The sequence below is a fragment of the Nanorana parkeri genome, unplaced genomic scaffold, assembly GCF_000935625.1.
Source record: "Nanorana parkeri isolate BGI_ZX_2015 unplaced genomic scaffold, ASM93562v1 scaffold175, whole genome shotgun sequence".
Taxonomy (NCBI): domain Eukaryota; kingdom Metazoa; phylum Chordata; class Amphibia; order Anura; family Dicroglossidae; genus Nanorana; species Nanorana parkeri.
In genome coordinates, this window is record NW_017306443.1 from 1,622,864 (window position 1) to 1,645,366 (window position 22,503).

General features: G+C 41.8%; 1 protein-coding gene across 1 annotated transcript in view; it reads right to left on the reverse strand.

The window, feature by feature from the left end:
- RPS6KA3 (ribosomal protein S6 kinase A3) overlaps nt 1-22,503 on the reverse strand; it is a 114,313-nt gene that overhangs the window by 26,155 nt on the left and 65,655 nt on the right. The window contains exons 3-5 of the mRNA XM_018554844.1: nt 11,322-11,438; nt 7,617-7,698; nt 2,346-2,426 (exon numbers count right to left, since the gene is read on the reverse strand). Of these exons, the coding sequence (XP_018410346.1) occupies nt 2,346-2,426; nt 7,617-7,698; nt 11,322-11,438 (280 nt within the window). The remainder of the gene's footprint in view (nt 1-2,345; nt 2,427-7,616; nt 7,699-11,321; nt 11,439-22,503) is intronic.

The window sequence follows — 22,503 nt, forward strand, 5'->3', positions numbered from 1 at the left end:
AGTAGTCTGAGGCAGGAGTGGGAAGGGTCTGCCTCAGATCAGGGCTCAAAATTTCCAATCGCATTTGGCGAGTAAAAATAAAGTGAGGGCGAGTGGAAATTTGGGTCTCCAAGTACCGGTCTGCAGGCCAACTCCTACCTGGGATCGAAGTATTTGATTATTATATTTGTGTGGGAGGGGGTGGTGTAACGTTGAAAAGTGTATTATTGTGTTTTAAGCTGCCCATACACCTTACAACCATCACACGACTTTCGTCTTGCGATGGTTGTAAGGTCATTAAAATCTCGTACGATCTGCCCATCTTGGACAGGCAGATCGTACTTGCGATCATCGCAAGCCCTCCCCGCTGAGGGGCGGGCTTCCGATGATTGCAGTGCTGAGTGGGCAGACCGGCCTGTGCGGCATTCGTCTTGCGACCATGCCACCAAAAATCATACAATTTTCGGCAGGTTATTCAGCGTGCTCGTAAGACGAAAGTCGTGCGACCTTACAGTAGAAGCGGTCGCACGCTACCCATACACCTGTCGATTATCGTACGATAATCGCTAGGTGTATGGACACCTTTAGCGTGTGTGTGTGTATATATTAGGCCCCATTCACACCTACAGTATATTTCAGGTGTGATTAGAGATTCCTGTGTCAGGAACTCGTGTTTTCCTGCAGCAGGAATCCCTAATCTGCCGTTTACAAGCGGCAACTATCATAAGATAAGAATTATCATATTTAAGAGGGTGTGTTTAGGGGCAGAGTTAAGGCCGGGCCAGGGTAAGGGTTAGATGGGGCAACTGGCGGCTAGTAACTCTTAAGGCCTGGCTAGTAGCTCAGGACTTGAAATTTTGAGCCCTGCCTTAGCTTATATAATTCATGAGGCTACAGGAATAGGTATAGGTAGATATTTGAGCATGCTGTATAGTAGAGCTGCAGCTAACGATTATTTTCAAAATCGATTAGTTAGCCGATTATTAAGTTCGATTAATCGGTTAATACCATAATTAACCTTACTACATATTTCACTATAAGACAGGAAATCCTCACTTTAAGATATCGTCCAATTTGAGCTTTGGAACTGGGGGACGTTTTTTTAATTGCAATGTGTGTACCCAATGTGGAGAGTTCCTCTTACCCCCTTGTGGGATTTCCAGGAAAGGAACATAGGGGAACCTCCCCCTTTCCAGTACACTAGCAGCTTCCGCTATAAAAAGTCCTGATAAAGCGAATCACCAAAAATGTACAGGTTGGACAACCCAACACTGCTGAGGCGCCCCACTTTCCTGCTAATTACTCTGATACATTAAAACATATGTACATTATTTTAATTTATTTTACACAATAAATAGTAAAGTATGAACTGTATTTTTTATTTAAAGATAATGCATATTTGGCCTTTACATATCTAAATGTACACAAATTAAGATTGGCTGTAAATGACATGAAAACAGCAAGCAATAATGATTTTGAATATCACTAGCAATTAATCAGGGGGCAGTAAAACCAGATGGTTAATCTGCACTTTTACCATCCCCAGTCACCTGCTGCAATGTCAGCACTGTGGCTGAACACTGCTGTATACATTGCTGTGGCTGCAAGGCAAACAATATACAGCATGTAGCATTTGGCAGGGGGTGCAGTTTGTCAAACGCAATCATTGCAATAAACGGGATGCATCATAATCTTACCCAATAGAAAATCCCCACTGGATTAAAAAGAGAAAATATCTTGCATTCAGGAGGCAGCAGTATCCACTCTTGAACACCAGCCAGCCACTGCTCCACTCCCCTATGAAGAGTGATCCATCACAGTTTGCTTTTCAGGGGGCAGTGGAGGCTGCTGCCCGTATGAACTTAGCCTGAGGGAGTTGTGTATTTATGGCAGTTAGAGGTGTGAGGTATTGCAAAAATGCATGTAGGGGGTAGGCTGCAATGGTGATCCAAGAGCTGTCTGTTGCTGCCATAGACATTTTTAAGCTGGCTTAGTCGGACTTTCCAGCACAGTGTAGGAGCACAGTCTGATATTATTTCAAGCACCCAGCGTTTCTAGGAGGGGATGTCACTGGCAGGAAGCTACGTTGTAAATTAAGCATAGGTTTTCATTATTATTTAGAAAACAAAAAATAAGCAGGCCATTCATTTGCATTCCAGGTTTAATTTTAATTTAAAAGCCTGTAACACAAAAAGCGCAGTGCCCAAACGGATGCAATTTCTAAGTTATTAGGAGCTTAGGTCTGCTCATTATTTGAACATGAACAATGAGTTTCAGTTGACCAGCAGCAAAAAAAATTTAAAACTAGGACGTGACATTCTAACAGCTGGTGCTAGTCTATCAGCAGCGAGAAAGCTTGTACTCACCATAGTGCAATTTGACAATAAACGGATGATTAACTTCCACCAAAATATCACGCTCCATCTTTGTTCTAACACGATCTCGAACTGTGTGAAAATAAAAATAGAGCAGATTAAAGTACAGATTTCTGAATAACTCACGCAATTTTACTTGTTTCTTTAAAAAATTATATTTGTAATACTAAGTTACTTTAAAGGGGTCTATTTATAAATGTTTTTACTGAAGATTCACTCACCCAGGAGTAACACATTTTTCAAAGTGAAACCGATATAAAAATGTGTGACTCTAGTGTGAAAACATTTATAAGTAGACTCTAAAGTGTATGTATGATCAAAAAAAACACTTATTTTGGATTAGAGTATGGAAGGATAGAGCCCCTTGTCAGGTTTCTATTGTCAATTGTGATTTTTTTTTCCTCTAAATTTGTCCTGGTGATAATGGTCACTGGAAGTGATGAGAAACCAACATTTTACAGTTGTCACAGAGCAGGAGCGAAGGGAAAATCCTTCTTTGTAGGCAAGTCACGATGACAAGAGGGGATTTCCCCTCTCCAGGGCAGGAAGTGAAGGCAAATCTCCCCAAGGGAACACATACAGAAAAGAAAAAGAGTTACAGGAGTTTTACATTTTAAAATTAAATTTAAAAAAAATGTCAGCTTCCCTTTTCTGTGCCATGCAGTGTACACTCTTGGCTAATCTCACTGATGCCGAGAATGGGCCAAGTGCTGAGGATGATGTTATTCCTATGCACATGCGCAGGAGTTCCAACATCAGTGGCCATCCAATGGCCAAGAAGGATCACCTGGAAGAAACAGATCAGAAATAGTGGCAGCAGCAGGTGTCTGGACAAATCATTACTGGAAGACAGCTCAGAGGGAGGTAGGCATGAACCATATCTGCGAGTATGCGTGAATACTTGCAGACTATGGCAAGCCTTCATCCCCATCAACAAAGATTATTGCGCTTTGTCACTTGCCAGCAGGGGCTGACTGGCAACTTTTAGCCCAGGGGGCAAGTACAACTTGGAGGCCCATGGTGCAGCAACTTGGCCTCCCAAAAGCTGACTGTGTCCATGGTCAGTTGATAAGTCATAGATCCTGTAGCACTCCATACCGGAAATCCCAAAAAGAGTAAATGGGTGCTTGAAATGAAAGCGGATGGCGCCGCACACAGAACAGCTTGGAATGTAGATGTCACCAGCACACCAGAAACTCATAAGTGCAAATCCATTTATTGAAAGATGCCACTCAGAATATCAAGCGCTTTCAGGGCCGCACAGGGTCCCCTTCATCAGGCTCAGAGTAGACGTTGTATGATAGAGAACCACAACCAATATATATACACACACATGCTATCACAAGAGATAGAGACAAACCAACCCATCTCCTCACCCCCTGACGTCTTAATGACGTCATATTCCCGCCATTAACATTTCAAAAATAATGTAAACACAGGCAGTGATGAGGGTGCAATGAACATAAACTGCATCAATGCCAGCAAACATACTAAACAAATCCCATCAGACTAAAGAGATCGATCACTAACAAGTATAAAGAAGAACATGTACATTACTGTACATTGAGGAATAAAACCTGACAGATGCTTTAAGCCTTCACTACTATATGCCAGTAATGAAATAAAATAAAATTTAGCATGTTGTCTCCTTCAAGAAAGAAACATGTCACAATGAAAACTGACATAAGGCAACCTTTAAGCCCTCAGGGGCCTCTACTGCTAGGGATCTCTACAGCTAACACCTGCATGTAGAAAAAGTAAGGGTCCAGGCACCGTAGCACAGTATTTCCAAGAAGTTGCAAGCTTTCTATACAATAACGCTGGAATTTCACACCAGGGACGCACTCACTCAATTGTTTCAAGTGACACTTAAATCAGGCTATGTATAGCTACCCTTCGATTAAAGGATAAAGGGAACACAAAGTCCAATTCTAGCAAATATATAATTGAGTTTGTACAGTCAATGATCATTTGTTCTGGAAACAAAGGCACATTCCGGTCAGTTGACAGCACAACTCCATTACGCACAAAATGTTCACATGCTAAGGGTATCCACCTGCTAACACAGATGTCGTAATAAAATAAGCTTAATAAATGAATATCTGATGTTTCCAGAAACCATTAAAATGCAGGCTTGAGAAGAAATTGATGCAAATCAGAAGACTACCTACCATTTTATTCAATTAAATATAGATACTACAAAGCGAAGAGTCCTCTAGTATAAAATGATTGATACTAGAAAAGCCTTAAAAGGAAAACTAATATACCAATCTCATCTAAAGACTTGTACGCTACAATATGTGAATGTCTTTTTTTTTGGGTTCAGATAAACTTTAACGACAAGTGAGTTGTGTTCACAAAGGGAAGATCTTGCAATTGCTACTGAGGCAGTGGCTTGCGGAAGACGTGCTAATAGTATCCAGGCTTGTCAGTGGTGGAATAGACAGAAAGAAAAATTAAATCGTTGTCTGATCTGTGAGACTGTAAACAGACAGAGTAGTCTATTTTAACAACCTAAGGGCTTGAGCCAAAGGCTGAAGCTGGCCATACACTGTGCAAAAGCTGTACATACACTGTGTAGAAGCATTGCAAAGTTGTTAAGAATAATGGGCTTTTCCAATTTTACTTTGTGTTTTTTTCACGGGACACTAAAAAAAATTAAAAGAGGGAACACATTTTTTTCAGGTTGCTTTAACTGGCATCATATGTAAACTGAAGGTCACCGAAGCTTCAAAAGGTGAAATTCCAATTTCAGCATTGCCCTATAATGTATTGCTGGGATTGTAATCCTTTATAGCCGGTTGCCATTCCGCATTGCCGTTAAATGTATTACTGGGATTTGTAGTCCTGAGTAGCTGATTATATTCTTGATTGCTGTATTATGTTTTGCTGAGATTTGTAGTCCTCCATAGCTGGTGCCATTCAGCATTGCTGTGATTTGTAGTCCCTCTACAGCTGGGGTTTTAAGATGTGCTGTTCAAGCTCTTTTGAAGAAGCACAAAAACGGCAACGCTGAGGACCGTAGACACAGTGGTCAGCCAAGAAATTTTAATGCAGTAGATGAGACACGTCATGCTTACTGCCCTACGACACCAGAAGATGTCCAGCAGTGCCATCAGCACCCAACTGGCGGAAACCAGTGGGGCTCTGGTACACCCATCTACTGTCCAGAGAAGTCTGGCCATGGTCTTTAAGGAAGAATTGCGGCCAAAAAGCTATACCTCCGATGTGAAAGCAAGGCTAAGCGACTCAACTATGCATGAAAACATAGGACCTGGGGTGCAGAAAAATAGCAGACGGTGGTCTGACCTGATGAGTCAGAATTTGCAAGAGTGAAGCATGGTGCATCCTTGCAAGTATGGGGCTGCATTTCTGCCAACTGAGTTGGAGATTTGGCGAGGACCAATGGTGTACTCAATGCTGAGAAATACAAGCAGATACTTATACATCATGCCATACCATCAGGGAGGCGTGTGATTGGCCCCAAATGTATTCTGCAGCTGGACAACGACCCCATATATACAGCCAATGTCGTTAAGAACTATCTTCAGCGTAAAGAACAACAAGGAGTCCTGGAAGCGATGTTTTTTGCCCCCACAGAGTTCTGATCTCAACATCATCGAATCCGTCTGGCAGCCGACATCCACAGAAGATCTGTGGTTAGTTCTCCAAGATGTTTGGAACAACCTACCTGCCGAGTTTCTTTAAAAACTGTGTGCGACTAGAAGAATTGATGCTGTTTTGAAGGAAAAGGGAGGTCACACCAAATATTGATTTGAATTTCTCTTCTGTTCATTTACTTTCCATTTTTTGTTAATTGATAAAAATAAACTATACACTTTTATTTCTGAAAGTATTCATACTTTACAGCATTTTTTTCACACCTGCCTAAAACCTCTGCACAGTACTGTATGTCCTCGATTTTTTATTTTTTTGCTGGTGCATTGAAGCACACTAAAAAATTGTCGGTTGCTTGGTGCACACTAAAAATTTTTGTTGGTGCTAAAAAATTATTTGTTTACATCTTGCTGCCAGCCGGCAGCTAGATTCCGTGGTCAGCAGCAGAATGAAAACAATGGGGAGAAATGGCCAGCAAGCTATTGGCTATTTCAAGTTGCAATAGCCAATAGCAGGCTGGCTGTTGTTCCTGTCCACTAAGCAGTGGAGAGGACCTGAGAGAGAACTTTGACTCATGTCTGCTCCTCTCTTCAGTGGATGGGGCTTTCCTAAGTCAGCCTGCTATTGGCTATTTCAAATTGCAATAGCCGGCTGAAAGACTCTCTCAGGTCCTTGCCTCTGCTCAGTGGGTGGGGTTTTATTTACCAGCCTGTTATTGCAATTTGAAATAGCCAATAGCAGTCTGGTTATTGCTCCCAGCTGCATACATTCATCTGTAGACTGCGGAAGCTAGATTGGTGATTGCTTGAGAGCTACTATTAACTCTCAAGCAACCAGAAAATACAGGGAGCGGTAGGTGCAGGATAACTGGGAGTTCACTGTATTCTGATTGACGCTATACTGTATGAAATAACTCCATTTTTATTTTATTTTTCTCCGATTTAGTGAAATCAGCCACACTAATAGGGCCCAGTGGCTTTGAAAGAAATATTAAAAATAGATTAAAGTGCTCTGACCATGTGTAACATTTTCAGAATAAAATAAACATCTACATGTATATAATACTGTACATGAGGTCTGTTAGTTACACTAGAGCATCCCACATTTGGACATCTCTCTGATCAGTCACAAGATTTCTCAGAGGAAACAAAAATTGCAGCCATATCTGAACAAACAAAAATCTCTAAATCGAGTCCCGTCATATAGTCTACGTTCATAGAAAATCCTCACTACAAGCATTCTGAAGGGATAAAGCGTGATACAGATGAAAGTAACCGTTAAGCATCAATAGGTTTAGGAAAAGTTCATGGACTATTAAACATGAACACAAGTAACTCACGTGAAAAAGATGGGAACATAGCAACACTTTTATGATCTCACTTTGAATCACATGCACTCAGTAAAAGAAAGGGAGATGAAAATACAATGCCAGTATAGTATTGCCCCTGCATAAAACACTTGCAAGGCAACATAATAAAGAAAACACATAACTTGTTCTCAGCAGAACATGCAACTTGCTCCTGTATAAAGAAGGAACTGTAAAATGCCAGTATAAACCATGGGAGATCCCCAAAAATCCAATGTAAACACGGAATTTCTGAAATTTGGTATGTTATTAGGTTAAATTTAAGATACACAATTTACCTTTAAGTGTGGCTTTCTTTAATACTTTCATTGCATATAGTTGGCCAGCATCGGCTTCTGAGATTTTTCGCACCAGAAAGACCTGTGTTAGCAGATGATACTGTGGTTATTAAAAGTAAACAGAGCAGGGCAAAGATTTATAATCTGACATTATTCTATAGAAGCTAGAAGCCCCTAAGGAGCAGAAGCACAGAAGTTATGTGTATTTCATTTTATCTAATGAATCACAGAACTCTCCCAGGAAAGCAATTCATTTCATTCACACAGCAGGCATGTAAATAGGGGCATGCCTGGCTGGATAGACAACCCATTTTTCAGTATTTTCCCCGGTATGGGTCAGTGTATGACTGATGGCATCCAAAGTAGGTTTCATCTGCCCAGCTTTGTAACCTGAACATATATATGAATTATTCAATGTCAAAATAAGGTTTCTTAAAAGGAGAACTATGAGGTGAGTGATTTCCACTCACCTCATAGTTCTAGCCGACCTGTGACAATGAGACTGTCACAGGTCAGCTCAGTAGATCGGGAGGTGAGCGAACACATACCGGCGTTCGCTCACCTCTCGATCCTGTCACGGCTCTCTACCGTGACAGGGGAGGGGCTGGATTCGCCCCTCCCCACTCAGATCCGCCAGCGCTGACTGGCTGAACGGACGGGGGAGGGGGCGGGTACAGCTGGCTCTGCCTTTAGATAGGCAGAGCCAGCTGTCAGTCACGCAGCTGGGCGGATCCCGGCACAATTGTCGGGATCCGCTTCAGCTGCGGCGTCTCAGTATACCGCGAGCTACAGCCCGTGGTATATTGAGCCTGGGGTGACGGGAGGACGCTAGTTTGTGTCCTCCCGTTACTCTGAGAACCATGGGGAAAAGACTTAACCCCACAGTTCTCCTTTAAGGTTTCCCATTATTAAATCACCTCTGAAGGCACAAATCTCTAAATGGGCCACAGTGATGGAAGAAAAGCAACTAGAGGCACCTAGTTGCTGCTCTTCCTTTTAAATCCTCATGTCTTCTCATGCTGGGGGAGAACTTTCTTTTGCAGCTGAGAAAAAGTCCCCCGTCCCAGCGCGTCGCCGCGTAAACACGCGTCGGGTGCGCCTACGACTGACGCGCTACACATGTTGGGTATCGCCGCGCACGCCGGAGTGAGAGCAATAATTCTAGGGCCAGTATTTTGGGGTATCTCTAAATTGATGACCTGTGGGGGCTTTTAAAGCGTCTATGGACTTTTTGGGGTACTGGGGTTTTTCGCCGTTTTACGGATGCACGCAATTTGTAACCTGGGCATGTTGGGTATCGTTTTACTCGTTGTAACCTCATCTTTTATATTTCATTAAAAAAATGGGTATTTTGTTGTGTTTTGGGGCATTTAATTAAATTTTTCACTAAATATTGGGGTTTAATAAGGAGTTGCGCTAATATTGTGCAACATAAAAATTTGCAACTACCACCATTTTATTCTATAGGGTCTTGGCATTCAGAAAATATATAATGTTGGGGGGTTTTAAGTAATTTTCAGGCCTAAAATGTGGAATATAACATGGGTACAAAAAATGAAAAAAAGGCCTCAGTCATGAAGGGGTTAATGTCACTTGACATGAATGAAAAATTGTGTAAAATGTGTGTAAAACACCAAAAATATGTATGTACAAGGACTGATTCACGCTATACAGATCTGTGGTGTTACTTTGCAATGTATGGGCTGCCAACGCACTACAACAGAAGAATGCACATTACCCTTGTGTAGCAATGCAATGCACCACAACGCAACATATTTGTGTGTTTTCCATTGCATGGTAGCTACAAGTCCATCAAACTGATTTAAAGCTGAACTGTAGGCAGATTTAAAACAACAACAATGAATGCAGTTATGCGTTTATAAAAAGGGCAACATTAAATGCAAAGCCTGCATCTAAATCTATCCTTACATTAGACCAGGGGTGGACAAATTAATATGGAATTTAGGAGCCAGTCTGCCCAATTTAGGAGGCACCAGGATTTATTTTATTTTTAGGAGCCAGCACTACTGACAACTATTGAAAACTTCAAAGTTATGTACCAGCTGTACATTTTAGGGTGCATTGACTACCTGACTTGGGATTTGTCCAGCCTCTTGTAATCTTGAGCACAACAGCAGCTCCCTAGGGATGGAAGGCAAGCACTAGGAGACAGTCAGGCTCTCCAGCAGCAAACATGTGCCGACACAGCAGAATGCCCAATCAGCTGTTAAATTTGTTTGCAAATGTTATTAATAGTTCAGAGGTTGATACATTTCCCCAGAAAAGGTGGGAACCTTAGCTGGCAGAATATGCTGACAGGACAGAGGAGGATAAAAAGGATGACATCACCAGTGTGCTGCTTAGTCCACTTTCAGTCAATCAGCAAACTGGGCATGGTCCAGGTCCAGCTTAATGTGAAATTGACTGTCAGGGGTACCTGCATAACAAGGTGGAAGAGAATATACACACACTGTTGTAAATGTGTAATTAGATGCTGGGTTGGAGTTCACTTTGAAGTAAAGCTATTTTGTGCAGCAATCCATATTCTGTTGAAAAGTATGCTAAAACAAAGAAGGTAACGAGAACTAATTATGGTATTGATATGTAAAAGCACAAAGAGCTTTTAAGACAAAATCAAGGGGGATTCTGTGGGTAGAAAAAAAGCTAAGTGTACTACTCCTTCCCCTGTGCGGAGTCCTCCACCTCTCTTGTACATACTGTATGCTGCCTAATGCAGAACAAAGAGACCCCAGATTGCCTGTGATTTTATCACTAAACTCATTAAAGAAGTTGAGTACATAATAATAAAAACCTGGAGATGTTTCACAATGCAAAAATGACAGAATCTCTAGCTCTAGGTGAACATCCTAAATACCTAGAGACTCCCATAAATCACACAAACCACATCAAAGTTTCTGGCTATTATATAGCTGCGAACAAGCGGAATCCGTGAAAAAAATAATAATAAAAATCACGCTTCGACTATTTTGCGGTAAATGTCGGAACAACGCACATTTAAAGTGCATTGTTTTTCTTGTTTAGAACGGCTACCCGCATATTCGGACGGCTGAATACGTGCGGACTACTGCTCCAGTGTGAATGGAGCCTCAGGGATACACTTAAATCAGTGTCAGATTTAAAAGCAACAAATACAACATATTTTGTTGCTTTGACTTGCTCTTGAGCTACCGTATTTGCCGGTGTATAAGACGACCCCCTACTTTTTATGTGAAAATATAGGTGTTGGGCTATACTCCTCGTATAAGACAAGTATAGCCCAAAATAATGTTTAAATGCACCCATTAACCTCCATGGCGGTATTCCCGAGTGTGGCTCGGGGTTAATTTTCAGTACCATAAGTGGTAACCCCGAGCCACACTCGGGATTACAGTCTCTTACCTTGTCCATGATCCCCACAGTGTCCTGCAGCTACATACAGTATACCACGCCGAGCCAATCACGGCAGGCTTTGTATTCATTAATACAGGCTTTGTATTAATGAATACAAAGCCTGCCCTGATTGGCTCAGCGCGGTATACTGTATGTAGCCGGCGTATAAGACGACCCCCGATTTTCGGGCAGTGTTTTTGGGTCTAAATACCCGTCTTATACGGTACTTCTTATTAGCTTCTTTTTAATTCACATTGACTTTTATGGCCTTGACTTGTATGTAATGCCTATTTACACAAGCCCTTAACTACTCACCTTTCCAAATGAGCCCTGTCCGAGTACCTTGAGCAGCTCAAACTGTGATGGGTCAGCCTTCTCATGTCCCTCCTTTACATGGTGCGTGATTGCAATCTCATTTATATGTGCTTCATCCTAGAAAGGAGAAAAAAAATAAAATGTTGAACACTTTTGCGATAAATATATCTAACATGTTAAAAAGAGGAATATTTATTCCTTATAAACATGATTTTAAAAAGTGTAAGTCTTGCATGCTCAGATTTTTCAGAGACCATTCTTTCCTTCAATTTTTGTAAGAATCGTCAAATATGTCATAATACCTTCAGCTCTTCATACACACACACACACTTTAGTTCCCAAATACAGATTCCTAAAGCCCAACAAGTACTTCATGATATAACAAAAAGGAAGAGCAAAAGAAAAGGGATTTACAGACCACCCCTAAGCTTCAAAGATTTTTTTTTTTTTTAGCAACCCTTTGTTAAGTGTTAGTTTTGGTCTAGGTTAAACATTTCATTATTCATTCATAACCTGTGGATACAGTACGAGTTACTATGTCCACAATCATGAATGAACAGGAAGTGATGTAGAGCGCTTCCTATTAATTCATAACTGGTACATAGTAACTCGTACTATATCCAGTTATTTACAAACATTCAGCGATCAGCTGATCGCTGAATGTTTGTACTACGATCTCCATCCTGAATCGGCTGTCACAGGAGGCAGAGCAAGGCGGTGTGGGAGGAGTGCTTTTCCCCATAGTTCTCTTAAGGGTCACGGAAGGACACATACTAGCCTCCTCCCATGAACCAAAGGCTCAGTATATTGCGAGCTACAGCTCGTGGTACACTGAGACCGCCGCAGCTGGGACGGATCCCGACAATGCTGACGAGATCCACACAGCTGCGTGAATGACAGCTGGCTCTGCCTATCTAGCGGCAGAGCCAGCTGTACCCACCCCCTCCCCCGTCCGTTCCTCCAGTCAGCGCTGGAGGATGAGAGAGAGGAGGGGAGGAATCCTTGCGGGGAGCGTTGACTGACAGTATATACACACACACAGGGCTTGAAAAATCCACTCGTCTGTGACGAGAGGACGGTGGAGCCCGACGAGCAGCTTCCCGGCCGGCCGTTGTAATTACACGGCCGGCCGGGAGCTTAACACAGTCAAGCGATCGAGCGTCTCTAATCGCTCATTCTGGAGAGCGATTAGTTACCAAATTGCTCTTACCCCTGATTGCCCAGATCACCCTATTTTTGTACATGAATCAGTGTGGATTGTTGTACATTAACAAAAAATAACACCTACCCCGAAAATAAGACCTAGTGTGTTTTTTTGAGCCAAACAAAATATAAGACAGTGTCTTATTTTCGGGGAAACACGGTAGTAAAAAATAAAATAACCCCCCGTGGGGTCACAAAAGAAAGCTCTATCTGTCCCCAAAATTTTTTTACTTGCAAGGCTATAGTCCGGTCATGCTGAAATTTTTGACTGGCTGGTAAGACGCCGTCAAATTTTTCAAGATATCTATATCTATATATAGATCTATATAGATCTATATATCTATCTCTATCTATCGATCTAGATCTATATATACACACACATATACATACATATACATACATACATACATATACACCGAGAAAGGGAATGAAAAAGCCACAATCAAATAGAAATGGCTTCACTGTCAGACTACAAACTACAATCCGCACTGTTTTCTGTTTGCTATGTGAATCAAAAGGGTGAATCATCATCATAATTTTCTTTTTTGGAAGCAGCAATATAACTTTGGATTATTTTCATCTCGAGTATATTGCATGGAATTTAACAACAATTTTGGAAATTCTTGTCTAAGGTCACTTGTGTCAAGCTACATGCACAGTCTTCAGAAGGCACGACTTTCAATGCAGAAATAGGATTTTCATTTATGTAGAAGCCCTGCAGAGCACAGCTTGGACCTTTCACTGGTGCTGGACAACATTCAGGTTATTATAGGAAGAAAATTGGATTTTTGTACTTACAATAAAATCTATTTCACTGGCAAACAAAAAACTTGTGGGCCAGCCCAGTATAACCCCCTCCTACTCCTTTTCTTCTAAAGCCAAGACAGGAGTACCAAGAGCATGATCAAAAACAGGGGGGTGTCAAATTCCCATGGAAAACCGGGATTGTGAATGGTGCCCAGTAAGCAAAAGAATGAGGTAGCTGCCGATGCTTGGCCCACACAATCTGCTCAGAAAGTAAGTCTCCAGGAAAAGGGTCCCCCAGTGGCTGCGCACTACTCTGGCCACAGAAAGTGCAAAAACGCAGTCTTGCAATTTCCCAGTCCAGCAGGTGGTTCTGGGTACAGCCTTCAAAGCTGCCCCTGAAGATATACCAATCTGGATAGCCTATATGTAGAGACTAGCTAAAGCAAAAAGTAAAAGGAGGCTTGATTAAAAGGCAAAAAAAAAAAAAAAGACTTTCCTCAGCAGAGCAGGAAAGAAAAAAAAAAAAAGGCATCCAACCTCTTGGACACTGGCAAAAAAACACATGAGGCATGCTGAGTAGGGGGGGTTATAGCGGGCTGGCCCAGAGATTTTTTTTAAAGTGTCCCACGCTCCTGTAGGTGGCACCATAACTCAGTCAATTAATTCCTGTGTCCCTCACTGAACGAGAAAAACATGCATGCAATGGCTAGTAACAGGGTAGACTTTTCTCAGCAGGGCAGGAAAAAAGGCATCCAACCTCTTGGACACTAGGCATGCAAATAGGAGGGGTTCTAGTGGGCTGGCCAACTCTCCTGTAGGTGGCAGTAAATCTCATCAATGATTTCCCATGTCTCTCAATGGATGAGAAAGTAACATGCATTCCTTCAAGTTTTTAAATTTTATGTAGAGGTTATACTGAGCTACCCACAAGTTTTTTGTTTAGTCGTGTCTATTCATGTAGGCAGCGATATAACTAGGCAATCAGTTGAATTCCTGTGCCCCTTAATATACAAGAAAGAAACATGCTTTCCTGCAACTTTCATAATAAACATCTCTTAACTGGCAGTGTTAAAATGGAGAGACTGCAATCTATAACTGAGCCTAATGACAAGAATTAGGAGTATCGACTTATGACCCCAAAGTCTGAGATCTTGTATGACTGGATCTCCTCCAGTAAAAAAAAAAAAAAATCAATGTAAAAGGAAAGCCATTTACAGTCAGAACTAAGCGGAAGCAGAATTAGTCACTATCTGCTCATTAATTTACAATATAACTGATTAGTCAGAAACACCAGATTGCCAACATGTTACTAAGCCCACCTTTCTCTTTCTTTGTGTGGTGCAGTAACACTGCTGAGCCTTTTCATTTAGTCACGTCTACCCTTATGATATGCAATGCCTGTCATCATTTGTTCCTTGCATAGATTTAAAGTTAAACTCCAAGCACAACAAATCTTTGACAACTAATTAGATCATTAGGTATACCTTTCATATATCATGACCGTTTTTTATCTTGATGTGTTTTTCAGTGCTCCATAATATAGAGGGATTGAAGTTTTTTTTTCTTCCTAAACAGACCCCTATCCCCCAGTGAAGACAACCAGACACCATGGCCTCCTTCCTATCAGCAGGGAAATCTGTTCCTTCTTCACTCCATTGACACTGAAGTACGTCAGCTTGGCCTGCAATAGACACAGACTGGCAGTAGCAGCCAGAGGTGCATACATAGATTATCGCCACTCAGCTCCATTTTAATCTAAAAACCTCGGCCCCCACCAGCCAATTTTGCTTTGTATCATCTTGGGCAAGGCAATCATAAAGCTGCAGTGGTGACATGGGAGTTGAGCGGGTAATTCCATTTTCCCAAATTACTTGGGAAAGTGAACTTACCTTTTAATGCGTATTGGAGTGTGCTGTGGCCCAGCTACCACAATATAGCACACAGTGGAATGGGGGCAGCACACACAAAGCCCTACGCATGTGTCCCGGGCTTTGGGCGATAGGAATTGCAAAGCCCCGATAGATGGACAGCTGCTGGAGACTGCAATGTCCCTTGTGATCTTACACTAAACAGGAAGTTCAAGGAAGGGGAGCTGACAGATGGAGCCAGCTGTTTGGAAACATGATGACTAAGTGCTTGGGCACAAATAAAGAAATACCTTTCCGAGCAATGCATATTTGTGTGATCTGGATTCACTGTTGAAAAAGTATTACTTTAACCACCTGCTGTCCAGCCGCTGTAAGTAAACGGCTGGACATCGGCTTCTTGAATGCGGGTGGGTGTTTTTAAACATCCCAACACGCCCCGCTTGTGCCAGCCGCTAGGCCACGCGCACGAACGGGAAATCGGCTTTGAATGTAAACAGCCAGCAATGGCTGTTTACATACAAGTGTTCAGGCGAATGTAGAGATGCCCGATCGCTTGTAATATGCTTGCGGGTGTGCGCCCCCCCTCCGTCACAGCCGCTCCTGGCGATCCTGAGCTCCGCTGTGCCCGGGACCAGCACAGCAGCTCTGCGGCCGGAGATCAGTACACGATCTCCGTTTGATCTCCTTGTCGGGATGTATTGCATCACTTCCGCATTCCTCTGCCACTCTACGGTACAGAAACCGGAGAGAAGCTGGTGAAGCAGGTCTCTGCTTCATCAACTTCTCTGGGGGTCCCTAGGTGACATTAGGAGTCTTAAAGACCCCTAATGTATCCATAAAGAGGACCTGTCACTGCAAATTGTCTATCACATAGGGAGCTTGTTTGCCCCCTATGTGATAGCAATAAAGTTAAGTGGAAAAAAAAAGTTTAAAAAAAATTAACATTACAAAAAAAATTAAAAACATTAAGTCACATATCAAAGCAATAGTCCCCCGTCCCCACATGCGTCTAGTCCCCCTATGTGCGAAAACGACGATTACATCCATTGCGCCGCACGTTACATTACGCCGCGAACGTTGGAGTGAGAGCAATAATTCTAGGGCCATTAATCACTGCTAACACTAAACTGATGAGCGGTAAAAGCTTTTAAAGCGTCGGCTATGGTCAAATTTGGGTATGGTCATTTTTTTTGCGATTTAGCAGGTGCTCGCAATTTTAAAGCTTGACATTTTTGGTGTCTATTCACCCGACGTGACCCTGTCTTTTATATTTTACCAAATAACTGGGTAATAATAAATGTTTTATAACATAAGGTAGGGAGAACAGGTTTTTTTTTTCTCAATTTTTTGGTACTTTTTTCATTATATGGTAAAAAAAAAACCCCAAAAAACAAACCCTGTAGTGGTGATTAAATACCACCAAAAGAAAGCTCAGTCCCAAAAAAAATGGTATACAATTCATTTCAGTACAGCGTTGCATGACGGAATAAATTTCAGTCAAAGTACTGGATCGCTGAATACTGAAAAATGGCCTGGGCAGGAAGGGGGTATAAACACCCTGGTCAGCAAGTGGTTAAGGTACGGGTGGTCAAATATGGAATTCAGGAGCCAGCCTGTCCAATCCAGAAGCCAGCAGGAATTTTTAGAAGCCAACTCCATTGAAAACAACTAGAGAACCTCAAAAGCACTGCTTTAAGGTAAACTTACACACAGTTAATAGAATCAAATGACACTGGGTTCAATTAGGTATGAGTCACTGACCAAGAACAAGTATGCATATCGACGTCAAACATTCTCATTGGCATGCTGGTCCCCAGTAAGAGACAGGTAGTATTGAAGCAAGAGAATTAACATGATGGGCAGCAAGCTAGAAATTCCAGAATCAGAATTAGCAATGAAAGTCTTCTTGTCTCAAGGAATTGCAAAACGAAAAAAAACACACAAGCGCCCACACCCGCAGCTGAAAAAAAAATGATACACCCCCGAGGCAGCTCCCACTGGTCAGGGTAACTGGCAAGCTGAAACAAAAAACAAAAGGAGCGCCTCCATCGTGTAAAATAGTTCAATTAATCGGTAAAATCAGATAAGACCATACTCACAAGCACATGGGATTAGCAGACATGTAGTTACAAAGGTAAACGAAAACACGGATGATTAAAAAAACAAGGCTTTTACACGATGGAGGCGCTCCTTTTGTCTCAGGAAATGTTTTAATGGCAAAAGCAGGTGGGTGACGGTGGAAGCAGAGGTGAAGAAATCTCTTGAACAGAACTCCTCAAAAACTATAAAACATAGATTGCAGATAAAGTAATTATCAGCAACAATCTAAAACTGGAATATCAATTTTGTGCAGATTAACTCTTGATGCATGATGGCATATTAGTACAGCAGTGAATATTATTATTAAAGGAGGGTGTAACCAGTACATATTTTATAAAGTCCTCTGATGCTTCTTAATGCATAAGCGCCCCAGAGGATTCGAAACCGCAATTCAATATCCACCTTTTACCGGTCTGCTATGCCTCCTCTATAGCGCGGGCTCCTTCACAGGCGAAGTGATACCAAATGCACTCCGCCTGTGAGGAATCGATAGTGAAAGTGCGCTTCGCTCATTCTGCCCAGCGATTTGGTTAGCAAATTGCTCTTGGAAAGGTACGGCACCCCTGATTGCCCTGATCACTATATTTTTGTACATGAATACATGTAGACTGTTGTACATGAATAAGTGTGGAATATTGTACATAAAAAAAAAAATAAGACCTACCGAAAAATAAGACCTAGTGCGTTTTTTTGAGCCCAAAAAAATATAAGACAGTGTCATATTTTCGGGGAAACACGGTTTCTAGACACTAATTGCCTCCTAAAAATAGCTGCTACTTCATTTACCATCAATGCAGTTAGCTTGAAACGGGCTTTGCAAATGAAATAAAATGCAGGCCAATAACAATGTGCTTAATGAATATATCTGAAGAGAGATGTCTCTGGCCCATAAAACATCAGCCTAAAGCTATCAATACACTGCTCAAATTTGAGTCCCGCTGACCAGGCCGACATTCGAGTTGTATGTGGCTCTGCCAGAACCGCTCTGTTAGACAAGAAGGAGCCAGGCTGAAAATTGTCAGCTGAACAGTAACTGCAGCCAATCAGCTACAGTCACTGTTATTCTGGGTATTCTGAATCCAGACCACAGAAAGACATTTTCTTCACACTTTTGCTCAAGCACTTACAGCCAAGTTTCTGAACAGCTGGTTCCAAATCTCTCATCCCAGCTTCCCTGAGCTTCCTGTCCAGTACAAGTTTACAAAGGACAGCACCGTCTCCAGTAGCCATCCATCTACTAGCTTGTAGAAGAGAGGAGATGGGGAACAGGGAGTAGGGGAGCACCTTGCCTTGCTATGTCTGTGTTTGTGAAGACATGCACACATCTTACTAGCACACAGAAGGGTGACTCTATAGGACCCTACAAGGGAAAGAAGCCACCCTAAAACAGGATATCAGGGCCAGTGCTCAGGGGACCAGCTTTCCTTCAGGACACTTTTATACATTTACACATCAAGAAGCAGCATTCACTGTAAGTGATTTGAAAAAGTTTAAAAGAAACAACAACTTGATTTTAATATCACTTTAATTCGGTAGCCTATACCAGGCACATTAAAAGAAGACCAGATGCTTACGGCTACAACAGGCAGCACAAACATTTTAAAACACCTATATGTAGGAGGCCCAATATACTCAAATAAAAAAAAGGTATTTGGAAGGCATGAACCTTTTTTAAAAAAAAGACACGTACAGCATTCTCCCATGTGATATTTTAGAATAAAAACTATATTGTAATTGTTTACTTTAAGTTAAGCAGATAAGGGGATTAAAAATCAGCTCTTTACCAAAATGTATCAGAACTATTTAAGGAAAAAATACAGTGTCTGCCATTGCTGACCTCCATATGCTCGTTACCTGCACGAAAGTGCAAAAGTACCTTCTAATACATTTATCTTGTACATAAATCCCCCCCAATGCAGCCCATCTATGCAAATACTTACCTACATACATGAGCCAGCAATCTTTGCTGTGTGGCCCTGCCCCTAACCTCACAGCCTGGCTGGGTCTTCTGCTTAAGTGCTCATGTGAGCTTATGACCCCATTAATTTCTATCAGTAAGACATACTTATGGAGGCCTCCAGCACAGTATGGCTCACCCATATGAATGCATGGGAACACAGAAAGCATATGCACAAGAGAAGGACATTTTTGCTGGAAAGGTTGCGTGGTGTCCAGCAAGGACAGAGCAAAGACTGCTAAAACAAAAGGTGGTGATATTTGAGCAGGTGGGCGAGCGGCTTTGATTAAAGGACAATACATTTTACCAAAAGGTACAGCTATCCATTAATACTCTGAAACACTGACAAATGATAGTATGATTATCAAGAAAGACAAAAAGGTAGATCAGAGCTTCTAAGTTTCAACCATGTGATGAGTCAGTGCCTCAACATTGGATAAGCGGCTCAGTATTACAACCAGGTTACTAAAAACATGGATTCCTGTATCACGTATTGTAAGGGCACCAGTCAATGACATCACCAAAACATTAAAGTGACACTAAACACGTAGGCATTAAACCTTTAAAATGCATTCAAGTACCCTATTGAAAAAATATATTTTGTGTATTACTCAGCTTTAGATATTCAAATCATCTCTGAATTGGTGCTGACACTGTCCTTCCTTCTGGATGGTGGCTACTTTTGTTCCCCATGGTCCCCGTGTGTGTAAAGTAGCCACCGCAGCAAGCTCACTGCTGTGAGGGACTACAATCTCAGGTTTTGTTAGCTAATTTGTATTGAGAATGAAGGCCATCACAGGAGAGAGATTTCAGCGGTGACTACTTTACAACACACACAGGGACCGTGGGGAACAAAAGTAGCCACCCTCCAGAAGGAAGGACAGTGTCACCACCAATGCAGAGATGATTTGAGGATCTACAGCCCATTGATACACAAGCTACGTTTCTGTTAAAGTGGACCTTAACCCCCTTTCACTAAAGATCACATCACCATGCAGCTCTGCATGCTGATAAAAAAAATCCTATTACATTCATTAGTTAAACATTTTTTATTTACTTACAAATAGAGTTCATCCACTTCCTGGTACTCTTGGGCACTAGTGATGTAATGTGCCCAAGCAATGCATCATGGGAAGATTAAATCACAGCACATTGCTAGGAAATTTCATCTGTAATCTCACGAGAAAGGCATTTTCCTCCCCTGAGATGGTGTATGGTCACATGTCCTAGTCACATGTGCCAGAGTTACAGGAAGTAAAGGGAGATGGATTCATCTGCCCTTAGTAAAAATGGCCACTGTGGGAAGAAAAGAGAAATAAGGTATGTAAAAAATAAAAAGCCTGTAATTTTCTAGAAGTATGTGTGTGTAGATTGTCCTTACTAAAAACATTTCTAAAGGGGCCTTTGTTGTTATTTTAAGGATATAGGTAATAAGTTAGGCTATAAGTTCCTCTTTAATAGTTTGGGTACTTGAATGTATTTTTAAGATTTAACTACCGAGTTTAGTGTCACTTTAACTACTCTGTAGATAAAAACAAACGTTATTTTAGCATTGCAGTAAAAATATCTAACAGATAATGGAGATATATTTACAAAGTGCACATAAGATATCCAATCTTTAGTTTGAGGAAATGAAGTCTACATTTAGCAAGATATGGAGTCAGGACAACCTCTTGCTCCAGCACAATCAATATCACACAGTAACTGCCTTGATGACATAAGAGTCAGTGGTTTATGCTTGATAATATAACCACTAATCATTATACAAGCTACTTGCAAAATTCAAGAACAAAAACGTAATGGCCTTGAGCAAGCCATGATGATTGAGACATCGCTGAGACATCGTGACTACAGACCATGTGGGTCTTATGACTGTCAAAGCACTTCCTTTCCTGAACACTGAACTTTTGTGCGACTCCAAAATTACATTATCGTCACTCATTTCAATTACTTCCAGAAAAATAAAAAGGAAGTGTGCAGCTATGTTAAAAAAAGACACAAAATTACTAACCAGTTTATCACATGCTCATGTTTCTAGGGGAGCATTCTGTTCAGTTTCACACTTACTGCTTGATAAAAAGTATTTTCCCCTTATTCTACAGATCAAGGGTGGACAAACAAATGTAGAATCTAGGTGAACACAATCTTTTGGCAACAAGAGAAAAGGCTTATATGTTGAACACTAGTTACATTACATGAGTTACATTACTCCATTAAGAGTTTGTGCAATAGACTACTAGCTAACATTTTGCTTTCAATAATCAGGTTATTTTTTGTTTTTGATTTTTAGCAATACTGTTCTATCGGGTTGAGGTCAGGACTCTGTGCAGGCCAGTCAAGTTCCTCCACCCGAAACTCACTCATCCGTGTCTTTATGGCCCTTGCTTTGTGCACTGGTGCACAGTCATGTTCGAACAGGAAGGGGCCATCCCCAAAGTGTTCCCACAAAATTGGGAGCATGAAATTGTCCAAAATGTCTTGGTATGCTGATGCCTTAAGAGTTTCCTTCACTGGAACTAAGGGGCCAAGCCCAACCCCTGAAAAAACAACCCCACACCATAATCCCCCCTCCGGCAAACTTTACACTTGGCACAATGCAGTCAGGAAAGTACCGTTCTCCTGGCAACCTCCAAACCCAGACATGTCCATCGGATTGCCAGACAGAGAAGTGTGATTCGTCACTCCAGAGAAATAGTCTCCACTTCTCTAGCGTCCAGTGGCGGCGTACTTTACACCACTGCATCCAACGCTTTGCATTGCACTTGGTGTTGTAAGGCTTGGATGCAGCTGCTCGGCCATGGAAATGCATTCCATGAAGCTCTCTATGCACTGTTGTTGTGCCAATCTGAAGGCCCACTGAAGTTTGGAGGTCTGTAGCTATTGACTCTGCACTGTGCGCTTCAGCATGACCTGACCCCGCTCTGTCATTTTACGTGGCCTACCACTTCGTGGCTGAATTTCTGTTCCCAGTTGCTTTCACTTTGTTATAATACCACTAACAGTTGACTGTGGAATATTATGTAGGAAGGAAATTTCACGGATGGACTTATTGCACAGGTGGCAACCTATCACGGTACCATGCTTGAATTCACTGAGCTCCTGAGAGCGACCCATTCTTTCACAAATGTTTGTAGAAGCAGTCTGCATGCCTACATGCTTGATTTTATACAACTGCGGCCATGAACACCTGAATCCAATGATTTGGAGGGGTGTCCCAATACTTGCCTGGATACGGATAAATGCAGATTGGGTTTGAAGAAGCCCCAAGTCCAGCATGTGCCTATATGAACTTGCATTTTCAGTTTGC